The sequence below is a fragment of the Pipistrellus kuhlii genome, unplaced genomic scaffold (assembly GCF_014108245.1).
Source record: "Pipistrellus kuhlii isolate mPipKuh1 unplaced genomic scaffold, mPipKuh1.p scaffold_m20_p_22, whole genome shotgun sequence".
Classification (NCBI taxonomy): Eukaryota; Metazoa; Chordata; class Mammalia; order Chiroptera; family Vespertilionidae; genus Pipistrellus; species Pipistrellus kuhlii.
In genome coordinates, this window is record NW_023425521.1 from 11,919,939 (window position 1) to 11,939,426 (window position 19,488).

Below are 19,488 nucleotides of genomic sequence, written 5' to 3' on the forward strand. Positions count from 1 at the left end.
TTTTTAGCAATTAAGTTGGGAAATTAAAATATATCCTAGAAAGTTATATTATTAAGATAAACTGCCCAGAAGAGAAGACTGGGAGGTTTTATAATCTTGTTTGCTATGGCTCTTAGTGGAGGAATCAGACATCATTGATCTGGAGAAACGTTATTGGTCGCTGAAGGCTCAATCTCGGACTGGACGATTTGACTTAGAGACATTTGGCCCGTTGGTTTCACCACCTATTCGTCCATCTCTAAGTGAAGGTAGGAATCATTTTCTTTTCTACAAATGTTTTTTTGGTAAACAGATTTGAGCCCTTCTCATTATTAACCACTACATCTGAACTCTAAAAGGAGATAACTCTAAAAGTTTCTTGCAAATAGCAGAGTTTAGTGGAAAAAAACTAAAATGGGAATTAAGATTGTAGTTTTGAGCATCCTGTTCTACCTATGTGACCTTGCATAAATTGGCTTTCTTCACCTGAATATCTTCATAAATAAGTTTGACCAGTCAGTGGCTAAGAAGCTGTACTGCAATGAGGTACCTTAGTAGCTGGTACCAGGGATTAGGGTGACGGCCCCTGAATGGGCAGAGCTCCAGGTTTTTGCTTTGTTTTGTTTGTATGTTTTTTGTTAATCCTCAGATGAGGATACTTTTTTCATTGCTTTTCAGAGAATGAAAAGGAGGGAGGGAAGGCGAGGAGAGAGAGAGATAAAAACATAGATGCAAGAGAGATACATCAACTGGTTGCGTCCTGCAGATGCTTCAACTGGGGCCTGGGAGTGAACCCAGGTATGTGCCCTTGACTTGAATCGACCCCATGATCCTTCAGTGGCAGAGCTGATTCTGTAACTACTGAACCACACCAACCAGGACCAAGGTTTTTTATTAGCACCACTTCTTCCTTTATTCGAGTGCCTCTATTTTTTTTCCCTTTTACATAAGCAGTTTCCAGTATCCTCCCCCACCCCAACTACCAAAAGAAATTAAGAAACAGCCAAGACCATTTGGCTAAGTGGATAGAACGTCAGCCTGTGGACTGAGGGGTACCAGGTTCGATTCCGATCAAGGGCATGTACCTTGGTTGCGGGCACATCCCCAGTAGGGGTTGTGCAAGAGGCAGCTGATCTATGTTTCTAACTCTATCCCTCTCTCTTCCTCTCTGTAAAAATATATATATAAAATATATATTTTTAAAAATTAAGAAACTACTGGACAGCTCTAAACTTTCCATTACTATGACTTTCTAAAAATATATATGTTTTTATTGGAAGGGAGAAGGAGAAAGAAACATATATTGATTGGCTGCCTCTTGCATGCTTCCCCCCCTCACCCCCCCAAGGATTGAACCCACAATCTGACCAGGAATAAAACTAGCAACCTATTGGTGCATGGGTTGATACTCAACAACTGAACCACACCAGCCAGGCAGGCTATGACTTTTTTTTAAAACATTAGGGATACAAAGAGTAATTGTAGGTGATATCACACAAAATCATATTTGGAATCTTGAATATTTGGATTCTGCTTCTGACCTTTTTAAACTTCTTACTTTTGGGAACCCCCTTCTGAGTTTTGTTCAGTTTTCTACTCTTTAAACTGAGGGTATGGAATTAATTCTTGGATATAGAATCTGTATTCTTCAGATTTCTAGGGTACCTCAGAAGTACTTGTTAAGAGAGCCAAAACTGATAAGGTCCTGGGCTTTCACCCAGTTCAAGAGTATAACTGTTTTTACCTTTTTTAAGTTGGAGAATTTGATAAATCATTTTATATTTAAAAAAAATATATTCTATTGATTTTCTTACAGAGAGGAAGGGAGAGGGATAGTTAGAAATATCGATGAGAGGGAAACATCGATCAGCTGCCTCCTGCACTGGGATGTGCCCACAACCAAGGTACATGTCCTTGACCAGAATTGAATCTGGGACCTTTCAGTCCACAGGCCGACTCTCTATCCACTGAGCCACGCTGGTTAGGGCTAAGTCATTTCATTTTAAATCAAAATAATTTTATTTTTATCTTTTATAAAATATTTAAAAACCACAGGATTGAATTATAAATCCCCTTTTTTCTGAAATTTAAGTACTCATAAAGGATTACATAGAACAAACAAGACTGCGCTATATTCTTTCTCTTAATATAATGTGTTATTTTTCTTCATGTCATGGAAGAGCTTTATAGAAGCTTATTAATAACAGCGTGTTAAAAATAAAAATAAATGAACAAGATAAACTGATGAGTAAAATAGAACCAGAGGCATAGAAACATGGAACAAACTGAAGAATCTCAGAGGGCAAGAAGAGTTTAATTTATGTGCATACTAGAGGCCCTCGCGTGAGGAGGTGGTCCTGCCTCCCGCCAAGCCAGGCCCCTCGCCAAGACCGCTCCATGCCCCAAGGGAACCCCAATCTTGATCTGGGACACCCTTTAGGGCAAACCAGCTGGCCCCCACTTGTGCACCAGGCCTCTATCCTTATCTAATAAAAGTAATATGCAAATTGATCATCACTCCACACAAGATTGCTGCCCCCATGTGGTCAAAGATGATCACCACAAGGTGGCGAGCAGGGGAGGGCAGTTGGGAGGGACCAGGCCTGGAAAGAAGGGCAGTTGAGGGCAACTGGGCCAGCAGGGAAGGGCACAGTTGTGGGGGGAACCAGGCCTACAAGGGAGAGCAGTTGGGGGAGGACCAGGTCTTCAGGGGAGAGCAGTTGGGGGGGGACCAGGTCTGCAGGGGAGAGCAGTTGGGGGGATCCAAGCCTGCAGGGGAGGGCAATTAGGCATGAATTAGGCTAGCAGGGGAGTGGTTAGGGGGTGAGCAGGCTGGCAGGCAGAAGCAGTTAGGGGCAATCAGCAAGGCAGACAGGCGAGCAGTTGGGAGCCCGCAGTCCTAAATTGTGAAAGGGATGTCTGACTGCCCTTGAGGATTCCCAGATTGGTGAGGGTGCAGACTGCGCTGAGGGACACACACCCCTGTGCACGAATTTCATGCACCGGGCCTCTAGTGTTATAACATTAGGAAGTTTGTTCACTGTGATTTATGGTGTCTTTTCCTATTTTACAGGTTTGTTTAATGCTTTTGATGAAAATCGTGACAATCACATAGATTTTAAGGAGATATCCTGTGGGTTGTCAGCCTGTTGCAGGGGACCCCTGGCTGAAAGACAAAAATGTAAGTTAAACATTGTCACAAAATTTGCAAGTATATAGTAAAAAAATTAGTATTCTTCCATGTAAAATCAACTGTGGATTAGGTTTGTGAATTTTCACCACTTTACCAAATTAGCATATAGGAATCTCATGTTGAGATTTTATTTAAGTCATTCTAAGGATTTAATGATCTATTCTTTTGCATTGCGGAGTAGTTTGGTATCTTTGTTATTAATAACTAGTGGCCCACCGAGACTGGTTTGGCTCAATGGATAGAGCGTCGGCTTGGGGACTGAAGGGTCCCAGGTTCTATTCTGGTCAAGGGCATGAACCTTGGTTGCTGGCATATCCCCAGTAGGGGGTGTGCAAGAGGCAGCTGATCGATGACTCTCTCTCATCGATGTTTCTAACTCTCTATCTCTCTCCCTTCCTCTCTGTACAAAATCAATAAAATGTATTTTTTTTTTTTTTAAATAACTAGTGGCCCTTCTGTAGGGATTTGGGCACATTAAAAGGAAATTAATTAGAATTCCTGGGGCAGCACCATGGCTCAAAGGGTGTCTGCAGAGTAGTGAAAGAGGAGCTGGGGGGTGGGGGGGAGCAGAGGGAGAGGAAGGGGGAAAGGAAGAAAACTCACGTTGGGATCTTCCAGCTTGCAGCACTGGCTCTGGTGCAGGGACTAATGCAGGCAATCCCAAATGGTGACTGATGGGGCAGGACTGGGTGGCACCATGGGCATCTGTGGAGTGAGTGGGGGTCCCTCCGTCAGTTGGGATCTCTAGGCCTGGCCTGTGGGGATCGGGTTGAAACTGGCTCACTGACATCCCCCGAGGGGTCCCAAAGTGCAAGAGGGCACTCTGCAAAGTTGCTGTTGTATAGGGTGTGGAACGCAAATGCAAGTTTGCAATAAACCAGATTGAGGGCCAACAATGCCCCAGGAACAACATAACCCACAGCGGAAAGTGGAAAGGTGGAATCATGGAAATGCGCAGCCCCATGAGGAATTGGGCTCCCTCTCTAGTTCTGGGGTGTGTTACCCGAGAACCGTTGCTGCCAAGTCACTGCAACTCGGCAGCTCCTGTGTTGAGCGTCTGCCCCTTGGTGGTCAGTGCGTGTCATAGGTACCGGCCAGATGGTCAGACGGTGACTTAGCATTTTATATATATATATTATAGATGGGGTTGATTTTCCTGATGATTTACAGTTCATGATAAAGAAACTATTCAGCCATAATATATTTGAAAACGTAAATGTTTAAAAAATATTTTCTTTTTTTCCCCCCCCGAGGAAATATTTTCTGGTAGCTTATATAGAGAATTCAGTGCCTTGCATAATTGGAAGTACAACTCATTTTCTGTGACTTGTATAAATATTTTAATAGCGAAGTGAAATTTATGATCCAAACACAGTTTTATTAAATACTAAATTGGTCATTTAAATCTAGCTAAAATGTTATAGTATAATTTATAAGCATATTACATTATTAAATCTTAACCATATTTCACAAAATGCTGCAATTTATATTTAATTGGTACCTAATATTTACTAAGGTTATTATCTCTGTGTCTTTCTAAAATACAGCTTATTTATGTTGTCTATTTTAAGTGTGCTGTTTGACTATTTTGACCTTCAGTAATATTTATAATGCACTTAAACAGCATAATAATTTTGGGGGTGTATGAAATAAATTATTACTAAATCTTAAAAACTTAGGTTTCTGTTTTGGGTTGTTTTTTTTTTTCATGCTGATATACCAATAGTTTGATCTGCAAGTATACAGACTAGATGCCCCATGTATGAAATTTGTGCAAGGGGCTTGGCCCTTAGAGCCCTGGCTGCTTTGGCTTGCCCTTGCAGCCCCTCACAGCCCCAGCTTTGTCTTGAAGGTTGTCTGGAAGATAGTTCGGTTGTTCAGTCTAATTAGCATATTAGCTCTTTATTATATATAATTATTTGTTCCCATTAAAGTGCTAATATTGCCCTAGTTCAGTGATCGGCAAACTCATTAGTCAACAGAGCCAAATATCAACAGTACAATGATTGAAATTTCTTTTGAGAGCCAAATTTTTTAAACTTAAACTACTTCTAATGCCACTTCTTCAAAATAGACTCGCCCAGGCCGCGGTATTTTGTGGAAGAGCCACACTCAAGGGGCCAAAGTGCCGCATGTGGCTCAAGAGCTGTGGTTTGCCAACTACTGCTCTGATCAGTTTTGCTCAGTTGGTAGAGCATCTGCCTGTGGACTAACGGGTCATGGGTTTGATTGCAGTCAAGGGTATGTACCTTGGTTTCAGGCTCTATTCCCCAGCCCTGGTTGAGGAGCGTGCAGGAGGCAACCAACCAATGTGTCTCTTTCACATTGATGTTTCTCTCTCTCTGTCTCTTCCCATCTCTTCCACTCTCTAAAAATCGGTGGAAAAATATCCTAGGTGAAGGTTAACAAAAAAGAAAGTGCTAATGTTAAAAAGTGAGGGTAAATTTTTTGTTTCTCACTTGATCTTAATTATGTATGAACTTAGAAACTTTTTTAAATCCTAGCTGGTTTGGCTCAGTGGATAGAGTGTTGGCCTATGGACAGAAGGGTCCGGAGTTCAATTCTGGTCCAGGGTACATGCCTGAGTTGTGGGCTCAATCCCCAGTAGGAGGCATGCAGGAGGCAGCCGATCAATGATTCTCATCATTGATGTTTCTATCTCTCCCTCTCATTTCCTCTCTGAAGTCAATAAAAATATATTTTAAAAAAACTTTTAAAGTTCTTTGCTAATGGACCAATGAAAGTTAACAAAATAGTGATTAATTTGGAGTTAATTAGCAAATTGCTTATATTTCTAATCCTTATCTATTATAATAAAAGGGTAATATGCTAATTAGACCGGATGTATTCCGGATATCCTTCCTAATGAAGGCAGGGCCAGAGGGAAGCCAGCCCGAGTCCAGGGCGTCTGCTGGTGGCCGGAGGAGGGAAATCTGGGTCCTAGGTGCTGGAAGAAAGCCAGTGCTGGCAGCCAGGGGAAAGATAGCCCTCTTGCATGAATTTTCGTGCATCGGACCTCTAGTACATATATATAAATTTAATTGAAGAGTTGAAATTGGCCCTAACTGGTTTGGCTCAGTAGATAGAGCGTCGGACTGCGGACTGAAAGGTCCCAGGTTTGATTCCGGTCAAGGGCATGTACCTTGATTGTGGGCACATCCCCAGTGGGAGGTTTGCAGGAGGCAGCTATTCGATGTTTCTCATCAATGTTTCTAGCTCTCTAGAAAAAAAAAAAAAAAAAAAAAAAAAAATATATATATATATATATATTTTTAAAGTTGAAATTGTTCTTTGACAAAACCTTATGTGTGTATTAGTTTTATTGGATAGGCAAAATGGAGGTAGACTATCTTAATACCAGCTTGTTGCCAATGATTCTTAATATAATATAGATTGAATATTTTCATCATTAGCAGAATCAACTCTTCAGTGATCAGCTTTTGTTTTTTGTGTTTTTTTTAATACATTTTATTGATTTTTTACAGAGGAAGGGAGAGGGATAGAGAGCCAGAAACATCAATGAGAGAGAAACATTGATCAGCTGCCTCCTGCACACCTTCCACTGGGGATGTGCCCACAGCCAAGGTATATGCCCTTGACCTGAATGGAACCTGGGACCCTTCAGTCCACAGGCTGACGCTCTACCAATGAGCCAAACTGGTTTCGGCAAGTGATCAGTTTTAAATATAAGAAATTAAGGGCTTAAATGATCTCCTTAAAACCTGTGAGGTATGGTAATATTTAGTGGCCCCCTATTTTGTTTTCAAATTTGAGAGAGACAGATTAATGAAGTGTGCAGTTAATCCTACATGTTCAGGGGACTTCAATTACATATTTCTATGTCTGCTCCAGATGAGAACTTAATCCAGAATATACTTGCTTGAGAAACTCTGTAATTTTACTAGAGCACCTTCTAATGAAATGTATTTTACTTGTAAACATAAACTAATTCCCCTTCATAAGAGTTTCTTTTTTTTTTTTTTTTAGTTTGCTTCAAGGTGTTTGATGTTGACCGTGACGGAGTTCTCTCGAGGGTTGAACTGCGAGACATGGTGGTTGCACTTTTAGAGGTCTGGAAGGACAACCGCACTGATGATATTCCAGTAAGTTCTGATTTTAAACATCTTATTGTATGTAACTTCCAGAAAATGGAGTGGAGAATTTTTTTAAAAGTCAGAGAATGAAAAGGATTTATTATTACTGTTGGTTGCTGAGTTATGCTACTCAAAATATTCATTTCTGAACATGAAACATTGGGTACAGAATTTGTCTTAGAAAATTTAATAAACTGTTTAAAGTAAGAATGAAACTACATGATAATTATAATAATTTTTTAGAGCAAATGTAAAATTCTATTTATGATAATAAAAAATAGTCAAAATATATAATAGTATACTAGCGGCCTGATGCACGAAGATTCCTGCAAGAATGGGCCTTCCTTCCCATGGCAGCTGGCACTGCTTTCCCTCTGGCCTGGAGCCACCTTTCTGCCTTTGCTCTGGCCCAGAGCCACTTTTCTGCCTTCCTATGCTGCCCAGAGGCCCAGAGTTGCTGGGGCAGTGTGGAATGCCTGTGCCGTCACCATGACAATGACGCAAGTGTTCTGCACCACCCCTGGCCACTGGGCGCCTGCATATGTAAATTAACCCACCATCTTTGTTGGGTTAATTTGCATACTCCTAATTGGCTGGTGGGCATCGTAAAGGTACAGTCAATTTGCATCTTTCTCTTTTATTAGTGTAGATTTTGGCCACTGGATAATAAAAATGGTATCAACTCTTTTCTAATTACTTCTTTGAATTTCTTTTTTTAAAGGAATTACATATGGATCTATCTGATATTGTAGAAGGCATATTGAGTGCACATGACACCACAAAGGTGAGTTTAGCCAGGACTAACTTATTTTTTTCTAAAAATATCATATACCAAAAATAGGGATATATAGTATATAATATTTTAATCTATTCTGTATCATCCCTACCAACTGCTTATTTGGATCTGTGGAAACTGTAACTCCAGGTTGACTGTCCATTCCATGTATTTTATGCATAAAAACATTTATTACTTAAGCATTTTATAAAAATTAAGTAGACCCTTGTCAAAATAGTTTATAATTTTTGCCGAAACCGGTTTGGCTCAGTGGTAGAGCGTCGATCTGTGGACTGAAAGGTCCCAGGTTCGATTCCGGTCAAGGGCATGTACATTGGTTGCGGGCACATTCCCAGTAGGCAGATGGTCGATGTTTCTCTCTCCATCGATATTTCTAGCTCTCTATCTCTCCCTTCCTCTCTGTAAAAAAAAAAAAAAAAATAGTTCATAATTTTTATTTCTTCCATTTTAATGAATTATGGTAAGGCTAACCTTATATTGAGCAAAAGAAGCCCCACAAAAAGAATATCCTGTATAATCCCATTTATATGAAGTCAGAAACAAGGGCAAAACTGACAAATTATGATAGGCATTAGAATAATGATTTTTTTAAAAAAAATTTTAACATTGACTTTATAATTATTCCCAGTGTGTGTATACATTTAAAAAAAAATAAATCTTTATTGTTCATATTATTACAAATGTTCCTCATTTTTTCCCCCTCCATTGCTCCTCTCCACCAGGTTCTCATCCCACCCTCTGCCCTTTCCCCACCCCCAATTGTCCTCATCCATAGGTGTACAGTTTTTGTTCGGGCTCTCCCCGCACCCCCCACCCCCTTTTCCCCCTAGAATCGTCAGTCTATTCCCCTTCCATATCTCTGATTCTATTATATTCACCAGTTAATATTGTTCATCAGGTTTTTTAATTCCCTTGGCTTTTAGTTTCACTTGTTGATAGTTACGTATTTGTTGATCATAATTTTCATGTATATCTTCTTCCTCTTCCTAAAGAACCCCTTTCAGCAATTCATATAATTCTGGTTTGGCGGTGATGAACTCCTTTAGCTTTTTTTTTAATTTGTGAAGCTCTTTATTCTGGCCTTCAATTCTGAGTGATAGCTTTGCTGGATAGATTATTTTTGGCTGTAGGTTCATGCTATTCATCACCTTGAATATTTCTTGCCATTCCCGTCTGGCCTGCATGGTTTCTGTTGAGAAATCAGCTGACAATCATATGGGTGTTCCTTTATAGGTAACTACCTGCTTTGCTCTTGCTGCTTTTAATATTATCTCTTTGTCTTTTGCTCTTGGCATTTTAATTATGATGTGTCTTGGTGTGGTCCTCTTTGGGTTCCTTTTGTTTGGAGTTCTGTGCGCTTCCTGGACTTGTAAGTCTATTTCTTTCCCCAGGTGGGGGAAGTTTTCTGTCACTATTTCTTTCAATATGTTTTCAGTATCTTGCCCTCTCTCATCTTCTGAGACCCCCATAATTCTGATGTTGGTTCGTTTGAAATTGTCCCAGAGGTTTCTTACACTATCTTCAACTTTCTAAATTCTCTTGTCTTCTTGCTTCTGTGGAGGAGTGTCTTCTGGCTCTTTGTGTTCCATATGTTTGACTTGATTCTTGCGATTTTCCATTCTGTTTTTAGGACTCGTATAATATGTTTTATTTCAGACAATGTATTCTTTATTTCTAGTTGATCCTTTTTTCATATCCTCATAGGTCTTGTTTATTTTATCGGCCTTTTCTAGGAAATTCTTGAAAAACCTTATAAGCGTGGTTTTGAACTCTATATCCAGTCGCTTCTTTTCCTTCATTTCTTTTGTTTGTGATCTATTTCCTTGTCTCGGCATTTTCACAGCTTCCCTGAGTTGGTAGGGTGGCTTTGTGTGCTAAGGTGTCCTACATGGTTCAGTGGGTCAGCCTCTCAGTTACCTGAGGTGGACAGTCTTAGTATAGCCCTTTGTGGGCTGTGTGTGCAGTATTGTTGTTAAGCCTTGCTTGTTGTTGGTATCACTGGGAAGCGTTGATCTCCAAGCCAATTGGCTATGAAGATCAGAGGTGTCTCAGCTAGGAGGGTTTCTGTATTCTGCTTGGATGGGGCGGAGTCTCGGGGTGGCACAGCCAAGCTTTGGTGAATCCCGCAAGATTCGTTGTAGGTGGGCACACCTCTTTGGTTTAGGCGCAGACAAGCTTTGGATTCCTGTCTGTCCCTCCCTCGGAGAATCCTATTCGCGGCAAATGAGAAAGCTAGCCACTGGAAGGGCTTCTGTGCTCTGCTTGGATGGGGCGGAGTCTCGGGTCGTGCAGACAAGCTTTATTCAGCCCCTCCCTACGAGGGTCTGGTTTCTGAGTCACGTAGTAATGGGGCCGCTGGCTTCACACACCTCCAAGAGATCTCTGCCCACTGCCTGATAGTCTGGCCTCTCCCTGTCTGGGGCCATCTATCAGAGCAATAGGGTGGTTCTGTTTTCCTCTCGAACAAGAGAGCTAGCCGTGCATTAGCTGTCTGCCCTCTACACAAGCAAGGAGTAAGCCAGCAGTGAAACCGGCCCGCCCTCTCCGAGCTCGGCAAGCAAGCCAGCAGCAAAGTTGAGTGGCCGCCTTTTCGCACGCACAGTTCACCACACCTTTACAGTTCCTGAGGTTCTCTCTCCTTCCCAGATTGTAGAGCCTCTTCTCAGCCAGCCGTCCAGCATTTCAGGGGAATGTCTTTCCTGTTTTCCATTTCTAAATTCAAAATGTTGTGGTAGGCTGCATTCAGGTGTCTATCCTATGCCACCATCTTGGTTACTCCTCAGAATAATGATTTTTAAATATTAATATGGTTGGTCCATGTATTCCTAAAAGAGTTTTTTAAATTTTTTTTAAATAGCACTGGTAAGGCCCTCTCAAGTTCTTGATTACTAGCTAGAATAACCATGTACTTTATAAAGAATAAATCCTTTAATTTTTTAGCTTGATATTTATTACTAACACTGTTATAATAGGTTTACTCTTTTATTTTGATTTGTTCTGGTGTGTGTGTGTGTGTGTGTCCGTGTGTCCCTGTGAAATTGAAATTAAGCAACATATTGTGAGGCATATTTGAGTTAATTTAAGCCTTTCTACTCAAACACTGACGTAACAAGTAGCAGATTGTTATAGAAACTTATATTAAAAAAGTAACATCAGTGTTTTTTCTTTCTTCAATCACAATTCCAGAAGGAATAATCAGTCTTATTAACTGGTGCTCATTGCTGTCTACTTTTATATAAGATGGATTTGCTACTTCTGGCTATGCTATGAACATTAAAAAGATAATTTAGCTGTTTCAACTCCATGTAACCATGATAATGAAATGGTTAGCATTTTATTTTATTTTTTAATTTAATAAATCTTTATTGCTCAGATTATTACCATTATTTCTCCCTTTTCCCCCCATAGCTCCCTTCTGCCTGTTTCCCACCGCCTTTCTTTACCTCCCACCACCATTGGTTATATTTTTGCCAGACAAGAAAAAATATATGTCGTCTTCCACATGGTATATGTAATTTTTAAAATAATTTTAAAAATATATTTTATTGATTTTTTACAGAGAAGAAGGGAGAGGGATAGAGAGCTAGAAACATCGATGAGAGAGAAACATCGACCAGGTGCCTCCTGCACACCCCACGCCGGGGATGTGCCTGCAACCAATGTACATGCCCCTGACCAGAATCGAACCTGGGACCTCTCAGTCCGCAGGCCGACGCTCTATCCACTGAGCCAAACCGGTTTCGATGGTATATGTAATTTTTGGTGCTCTTTGGCAACACAAAAATGTTGCTTTACCCAACTTATAAAAATGTAATGTTAAACTGCATTTTGGAGAAATGTAAAGTAGATATTAAATCTTTAAGAAGTCTGATAATAATGCTAGATGTTTCTAAGAAGGTCTTAGAATGTTGTTAGAATGAAATGACTGGGTTATTTATACTCAGACTTTTTTTTTTTTTAAATATATTTTTTATTGATTTTTTTACAGAGAGGAAGGGAGAGAGAGATAGACAGCTAGAAACCTCAATGAGAGCGTCAATGAGAGAGAAACATCGACCAACTCCCTCTTGCACACCCCTACCGGGGATGTGCCCGCAACCAATGTACATGCCCTTGACCTGAATCGAACCTGGGACCTTTAAGTCTGCAGACCGACACTCTACCACAGAGCCAAACCGGTTTCGGCTATACTCAGACTTTTTGATAAGGATTTAATTGACCCAGTCAGTTTTAGTCAATGAAGAACATCAATGCTGGAGGTCACAAGGTTGGGTTGGGATTTGAACTAGTAGCTTAATGTGGATTTGAATAAAGCATTAGATTTCTCTTTGAAGGCAAAGAGAAATGAAACCACTATGTTTTGATCTTAAAATTCTCTGAAATTTCAAGTGTGAACTTTTTATTCTTCCCAAGAATTGTAATCCTCCCCACATTGAAGCCTAGAGATTGCAAGTCCTAAGGGAGATGCTTGAAGGCATGCCTTGAAGTTATTTTTGTGCCACATTTCAGTTCAGTTTCATAGTATTAATTTAAGTGTGTTCCTTAGCCACAATGTACAGTCGTTTTATAAAGGAAATTACCCAATCCTCCAGTTTATATATCACATCCTGCATGCCCCACACCACTTTTTCATGACCTGTTAATATATTGGTCTCTGTGCTACAGTGGAATCTTAGGTTTTGCATAAAAAAATAAAAAAAATTACTCAATTTTCCCTACCAGAGCTTTTTGTAGTTTTCCATAGGTAACTCTTGAAACAGAAGATTCTGTTATTTTCTAAATCTTTGTTGAAACAAAATTGTTGATGTGTCCTCATTACCATTTACTGTTTCAACTGATTTTTATTACTTTTAAACTTATTCTAGCTAGCTGGACTACTTGTCATATGAACACATAGAGTATACTTTATTTTAAATATTTTTTAAAATTTAGCTCAGATAAAGGAAGGAGGAAGGAAAGAGTCATAGAAACATCAATGATGAGAGAGAATCATTGATTAGCTGCCTCCTACATGTCCCCTACGGGGGATCAAACCTGCAACCTGGGCAGATTTGACTGGGAATTGATCCATAACCTTCTGGTTCATGGGTCAATGCTCAGCCATTGAGCCACAGGGCCAGGCTAGAATCTACTTTAAATTATTGGTTTGTTTTCAGATAAATGACCAATATAAGTTTAATAAACCAGATTTTATTCAATTGCTATAAAAATGACATTCTTAGCATGAGATCTTTTTAATATTGTTTCTCTTTCAGATGGGCCATCTTACTCTAGAGGACTATCAGATCTGGAGTGTGAAAAATGTACTTGCCAATGAATTTTTGAATCTCCTTTTCCAGGTACGTTTAATGTAAATGACAGGTTCAGAGGTTAGTAGTAGCAGTAATTCTATATATTTTCCATTATTTAGTAGTTAATGCAACTGGACTGCAAAACCATCTATGATACTAATTAAATAGAACTACATTATCCTATCCATGCCTGAAATATGGTAAGATAGAACATGAGTGCCTGTTGAACCTTCTCAAAATCATGATGGTGGGAGATAGGAAAGCAGAATATAGGTGATATTGTTTATTTATCTTAACATAACTCATGTGAGAGAAGCATGTAGACTTACAGAGAACCATAAAAGCTATCATAATTTGCTTTTTCTTTACTGTTAATCTTTTTTAAAGGCCCTTCCTAACAAGTGAGATAGTGTGAACAGAGATGGGTCATTAGTAGGCAACTATAATTTTTTCAAAGTATACAGTCTCTTTAGTTAGAAAATTATTTTAGTTTCAAGGTATCTCTTAATTTTATTTATTTATATTTTTATTCTTTATAAAGTCCAAGAAAGATTGAGGGACAAAGAGAGAAGAAAAGCAACCAGGAATAAAAAGTCATAGAACTTGCTAGATTTTAACTGTTTTCCTAAAGTAGCTCTCTTGCCCCAATTTATATACTTTATGGTTCCCTGGCCAGTGTTGCTTAGTTGGTTAGGCATCATTGTGTGCACAGAAAGGTTGCCATTTCAATTCCCGGTCTCAGGGCAAATGCTTGGGTTGTGGGCTTGATTTCCTGTAGGGGGTTGAGTAGGAGGCAGCCAATCACTGTTTCACTCTCATATTGATGTTTCTCTCTTTCCATTTATCTTCTTTTCTCTAAAAATAAATAAATAAAAAAAAGATTAGCTGAAATTTAAAGTTCAAATTTGCTCAAGTGACTCATTAATAGTTCATTAATTGAAAGCTCTGCAGAGACTGTGAAAAATACAATCTAGTCATTAACACCAGTCAATGAAGTTTAATTTACCACTTTTCCTTTAGGTATGTCACATAGTTCTGGGATTAAGACCAGCTACTCCAGAAGAGGAAGGACAAATTATAAGGTAAGTTTATAGTTTCAGTCTATGTATTTTTCATTATATAGTTGAAATTGCTAACACCTGAAATATATTATTACTAAGTAATATTATGTCCCACTTTAATGTAATAGTTATAGTAACACCCTCTTTCTCCAAAACAATTATGTATCGGGATATTTTTAAGTAATTTTCTAACCAAGGTATTGGATTAATTTGAAATCAAATTCTGTTTCACATTAAAATTGCACTAGTTCTAAGTTTAATTTTTTTAAAAATATATTTTATTGATTTTTTACAGAGAGAAAGGGAGAGAAATAGAGAGCTAGAAATGTTGATGAGAGAGGAACATCAACCAGCTGCCTCCTGCACACCCTCTACCGGGGATGTGCCCGCAACCAATGTACATGCCCTTGACCGGAATCGAACCCGGGACCCTTCAGTCCGCAAACCGACGCTCTACCACTGAGCCAAACCGGCTTTGGCTAAGTTTAATTTTTTGAAATAAGACATTTTATAAGATAACAACAGGTAGTACCTGGCCAGCATGGCTCAGTAGTTGAGTATCAACCTATAAATCAGGAGGTCATAGTTCAATTCCTGGTTGTAGGCTGATTCCCTAGTGCAGGGTGTGCAGGAGGCAGCCAATCAATAATTCTCATCACTGATGTTTCTCTCTCTCTCCTTCTTCCTTCCTCTCTGAACTCAATAAAGAAATGTTGTTTTTTTTAATTGATTTCAAAGCGGAAAGGAGAGGGAAAGAGAGGTATTATAGAAACATTAATGATGAGAGAGAATCATTGATTGGCTGCCTCCTACACGCCCCCTACTGGGGATCAAGCCTGCCGCCCAGGCTTGTTCCCTTGGCAGAGTCAAACCTGGGACCCTTCAGTGCACAGGCTGATGCTCTATCCACTAAGCCAAACTGGCTAGGGTTAAAAATATTTCTAAAAATATATAACAAGTAGCAATTTTTTCTTACTACAAAATAGTTCACATTTATTGTAAAAAGATTACAAAGTAGACCTAAACAAAAAGAAGCAAAAATGCCTATCATCTCTGTATTTAGATAATTGCTGTTGGCATTTTTATTTATTGAGGTATAATTAACAACTAAAATTATAAGATATTCAAAATGTACAATGTGATGATTTCATAAATGTACACCTTATAAAAGGATTCTCCCCATTGAGTTAATTAACACTTTCATTACCATCTTTACCCTTTTTGGTGGGGGGGGGGGCATTTAAGTTATACTCTCTTAGCAAATTTCAGTTATTCAGGTGTTATCTACTATAGTCACTATGCTATACTTTTGATCCATAGACCTTATTCATCTTAAAATGAAAGTTTGTACCCTTTTAGCAACCTCTTAGCAACCTCTTTCTACTTCCCCAGACCCAGCAACCATTTCTCTACTCTGTTTCTCATTTGACTTTTTTTTTTTTTTTAAAGATTCCACACATAGGATAATACTGTGCAATATTTATCCTTTTCTGTCTAGCTTATTTCACTTAACTAACACCTTCTAGCTTCATCCATGTTCTTGTAAATAACAGGATTTCCTTCTTGATTAAGGCTGAATAATATTCCTATATGAGAGAGAGTGGGGGTGGGGGAGGGAAGGAAGGAAGGAGGGAGGGAAGAAGGGAGGTTTTATTTATCCATTACTTTTTTTGTTGGACACTTAGGTTGTTTCCATACCTTGGTTCTCCTATCTAATAAAAGAGTAATATGCAGATTTACCATCACTCCAACACATAATATGGCTGCCCCCAAGTGGTCAAAGAAGCTGTTTTTAAAATATTATCAGGCCCTAGCCTGTTTGGCTCAATGGATAGTGTCGGCTTGCAGACTGAAGGGTCCCAGGTTCGATTCGGTGGACACATACATGCCTGGGTTGCAGCCTCGATCTGCAGTAGGAGGCATGAATGAGGCAGCTGATCAATGATCCTCTCTCATCATTGATGTTTCTATCTTTCTTTCCCTCTCCCTTCCTCTCTGAAATCAATAAAAATAAAAAATTTAAAAATAAAAACATCGTCAGTATGAGTGATACTTGATAGTGGTATTGACTCCCTGAAGTTGGCTTATCAGAATTTCACTAATCGAAATTATAGCAATTTCCCAAGTATATCTATTTGTTTCATGTTTTTCCTTTGTAAAAATTGCTAATGATTATTTGTGGGTGTGTGGTCATCTGTTTCACATCCCATTTGATGTACGAAGTTTCTTTTGTATGTACAGAGGATGGTTAGAACGGGAGAGCAGGTATGGTCTACAACCAGGACACAATTGGTATATCATCTCCATGCAGTGGTGGCAGCAGTGGAAGGACTATGTCAAATATGTGAGTAAGATTTCTGTTTATCTACCTTTTTTCATAGAACTTTTAATTCTACAGACTTTGGATGACTACTGGCTAATAATAAAATGCTCAACTTAAAGATTTGAAGGGTATAGAAATTATTTCCTATAAAATACTTGCTATGTACCATGCTCTGTGCTTATAGATTAGCTCCCTGCAACAACTCTATGAGGAAGGTAATATTGGGCATGCAGGTGTGTGTATATACATCTTACATATCTTATTTAGTCCTCACAATATCTGTGAGGAAGGTGGTATTGTATCTATCTTACCTGTGAGGAACCTGGGGCTGAGACTAGAGGTAACCACCTGACATTGTTCCAAATAAAGAGTTAAAGAAGAAAGTATTAGTGAATATTCTACTCTTATTTAAAACATACAAGGGATTTTTTTCAAAATAAAAAACTGAAAACATTAATTCTAGTAATCAAATTCCCCATTTTGGAGAGTCATTTTATATGTTTTGTTGACTCATTGTCAGTTGCCAAATGATTACTAAGCAAAAAGTTAATAATTTTATTCATATTTTTCCTATATGTTCTTTTCTGTCATTGTTTATCAGAAAATACTGGTAGATTGTTTACATTATTTTCTTTATTCCACCTGGTTCTTTTTTCCTTTTGCAGAGGTTAGTAGTTTTTTTTCACACATAAAATATCTTAATTGGAAAAGATAGACTTTAAGTGTCACTGAAGGAGTGAAAGTAGTCATATGACTTCAAAGATCTTATATTGTAGATAGATAATGATAGTGATTGTAGATAGAAAATGAGAATATTGAGTAACATGTCCCAATCTATTTTGAAATTATTTTTGTCTTTATGTTCATACTTTGACCTTAGAATAAATGGTTATTAATGTCTTACTGGCTACAGACTCAAAGAAGAACCTAGCTTTATGCTGTAGGTATTACTTTTTGCTCTTGTAGGAATATGATAGAGGTCTTGCTCTTAGCAGCACATCTCTTATAAAACAGAAGTATAGCTCTGGCTTAGTTGGTTGGGACATAGTTCCATGTATGTTTCTGGTCAAGGCACATATGTAGGTTGTAGGTTTGATCCCTGTTGGGGCAGTGTGAAAGGCAGCTGATCTTGATCTCTCTCTCTCTCCCTCTCTCTCTCTCCTTCTTTCCTTTCCTCCTTCCCTCCCTCCCTCCACTTTCTCAAAAAAATATCTTCAATGAGGATTAACTTTAAAAAAAATCATACTTGTAGTATACAGGGTGGGGCAAAAGTAGGTTTACAGTTCATGTGGAAAATAATACAGTAATTAATAAATAATAAACTGTGCTTTGTGTACTCACACTATAGACTATAGACCTACTTTGCCCTACCCTGTACGTATGTGTAAAGCATATAAAGAAGTAGCATCAACACTAACAGAGAAGAAAGTTTATCTTGAAGTTTGATCTATCATAAACCATTCATACAACTATTTCTGATAGTTACAGACCAATAAGTAAGTAAAAACAAAAAGATCCTTTGATGTTTGGGGGGATGGGGAGGACTTCCTAGAGCAACTGGAAATAACATAGTTAAGTAGCCAATAACTACAATATATGACCATTATTGGCTATTCAACATATAGAAGGAAAGTGGTGATAACATTAATTACCTGAAAATGTTGATAATTGCACTGGAAGCCAAGAAGAATGGAAGCAATGATAAGAATAATAGGGCAGAGAAGGGGAAAGAACAAAATGGTGGGTAATGGTGTCAGTTTTAGGCAGTGCCAGATACTGAGAGCAGATTCCTAGAATAGAAAAAGAAAATAAAAAAGCCAGAGACTGAGAAGCAGACCACTGTAGTTTAGTACATTGGAAAACCAGTGAAGAAAAGCACTACAGTATTCTCCAAGTCTACAGAATGCATCATTCACTGTGCCTTGTTAAAAAACATATGGTATGCTCTGGCTAGTGTGACTTGGTTGCCTGTCTCATGCACCCAAAGGTGCCAGTTTGATCCCTGGGCAGGGCACATGGCCAGGTTGCAGGCTTGCTACCCAATAGGGGCATGCAGGAGGCAGCTGATTGATGATTCCCTTTCACATCGATATTTCTCTTTCTCCCTTTCTCTCCCTCTAAAATAGATAAATACATATTTTTTAAAAAAATTACTTCCTAATGTCTGGCTTCATGATTTTTAGGATGCCAGCCCTGTTGTGATTGAGCCATCATCTGTTCTGAATGGAGGAAAATACTCGTTTGGAACAGCTGCACATTCTATAGAGCAGAGTGAAGATAGAATTGGAGGAGGCAGCCTCAGTTATATGAATACCACAGAAGAGAAATTTTCAGACAATATTTCAACTGCATCTGAAGCATCAGAAACTGCTGGCAGTGGTAAGTTTGACTTGTTTCCCATAGGGTTTAGTTAGGGTCAGTTCTTAAAAGAGTACACTTTGTCAGAGAATGCTTAGTAGAATATTGGGCATCAGGCTTCCATTCACAGAAATAAGTTTTGAATGAAATGGTTATTTATCAGATTCTTGAAAATATTTTTACTGATTAAGCCATATTTCCCCATATTGCTACTAAATTATTTTGTCAATAAGTTTAAATTTGGTAAACAAAAATCTAAATTTCTTTCTTTAGGACTCTGTAACTATAAGCATACTTTTACTGGATTAAATACATTTTCATATCAAATTCTACAGATATGTTCAAATTGGACAGAGCTAGCATTTTCTCAAGGAAACTAGAATTTACTGCTTC

The 19,488-nt window shown here is 38.7% G+C and overlaps 1 protein-coding gene across 4 annotated transcripts in view; it reads left to right on the plus strand.

Annotated features, from left to right (window-relative positions):
* USP32 (ubiquitin specific peptidase 32) overlaps positions 1-19,488 on the plus strand; it is a 109,865-nt gene that overhangs the window by 52,980 nt on the left and 37,397 nt on the right. For 2 of the 4 annotated variants that reach the window (XM_036450826.2, XM_036450828.2), the window contains exons 6-13: positions 117-248; positions 3,053-3,160; positions 7,160-7,275; positions 7,988-8,050; positions 13,318-13,401; positions 14,374-14,435; positions 16,656-16,758; positions 18,921-19,116. In XM_036450826.2, the coding sequence (XP_036306719.1) occupies positions 117-248; positions 3,053-3,160; positions 7,160-7,275; positions 7,988-8,050; positions 13,318-13,401; positions 14,374-14,435; positions 16,656-16,758; positions 18,921-19,116 (864 nt within the window). The remainder of the gene's footprint in view (positions 1-116; positions 249-3,052; positions 3,161-7,159; positions 7,276-7,987; positions 8,051-13,317; positions 13,402-14,373; positions 14,436-16,655; positions 16,759-18,920; positions 19,117-19,488) is intronic. The other 2 variants (XM_045586404.1, XM_045586405.1) reach the window with 2 other exon arrangements.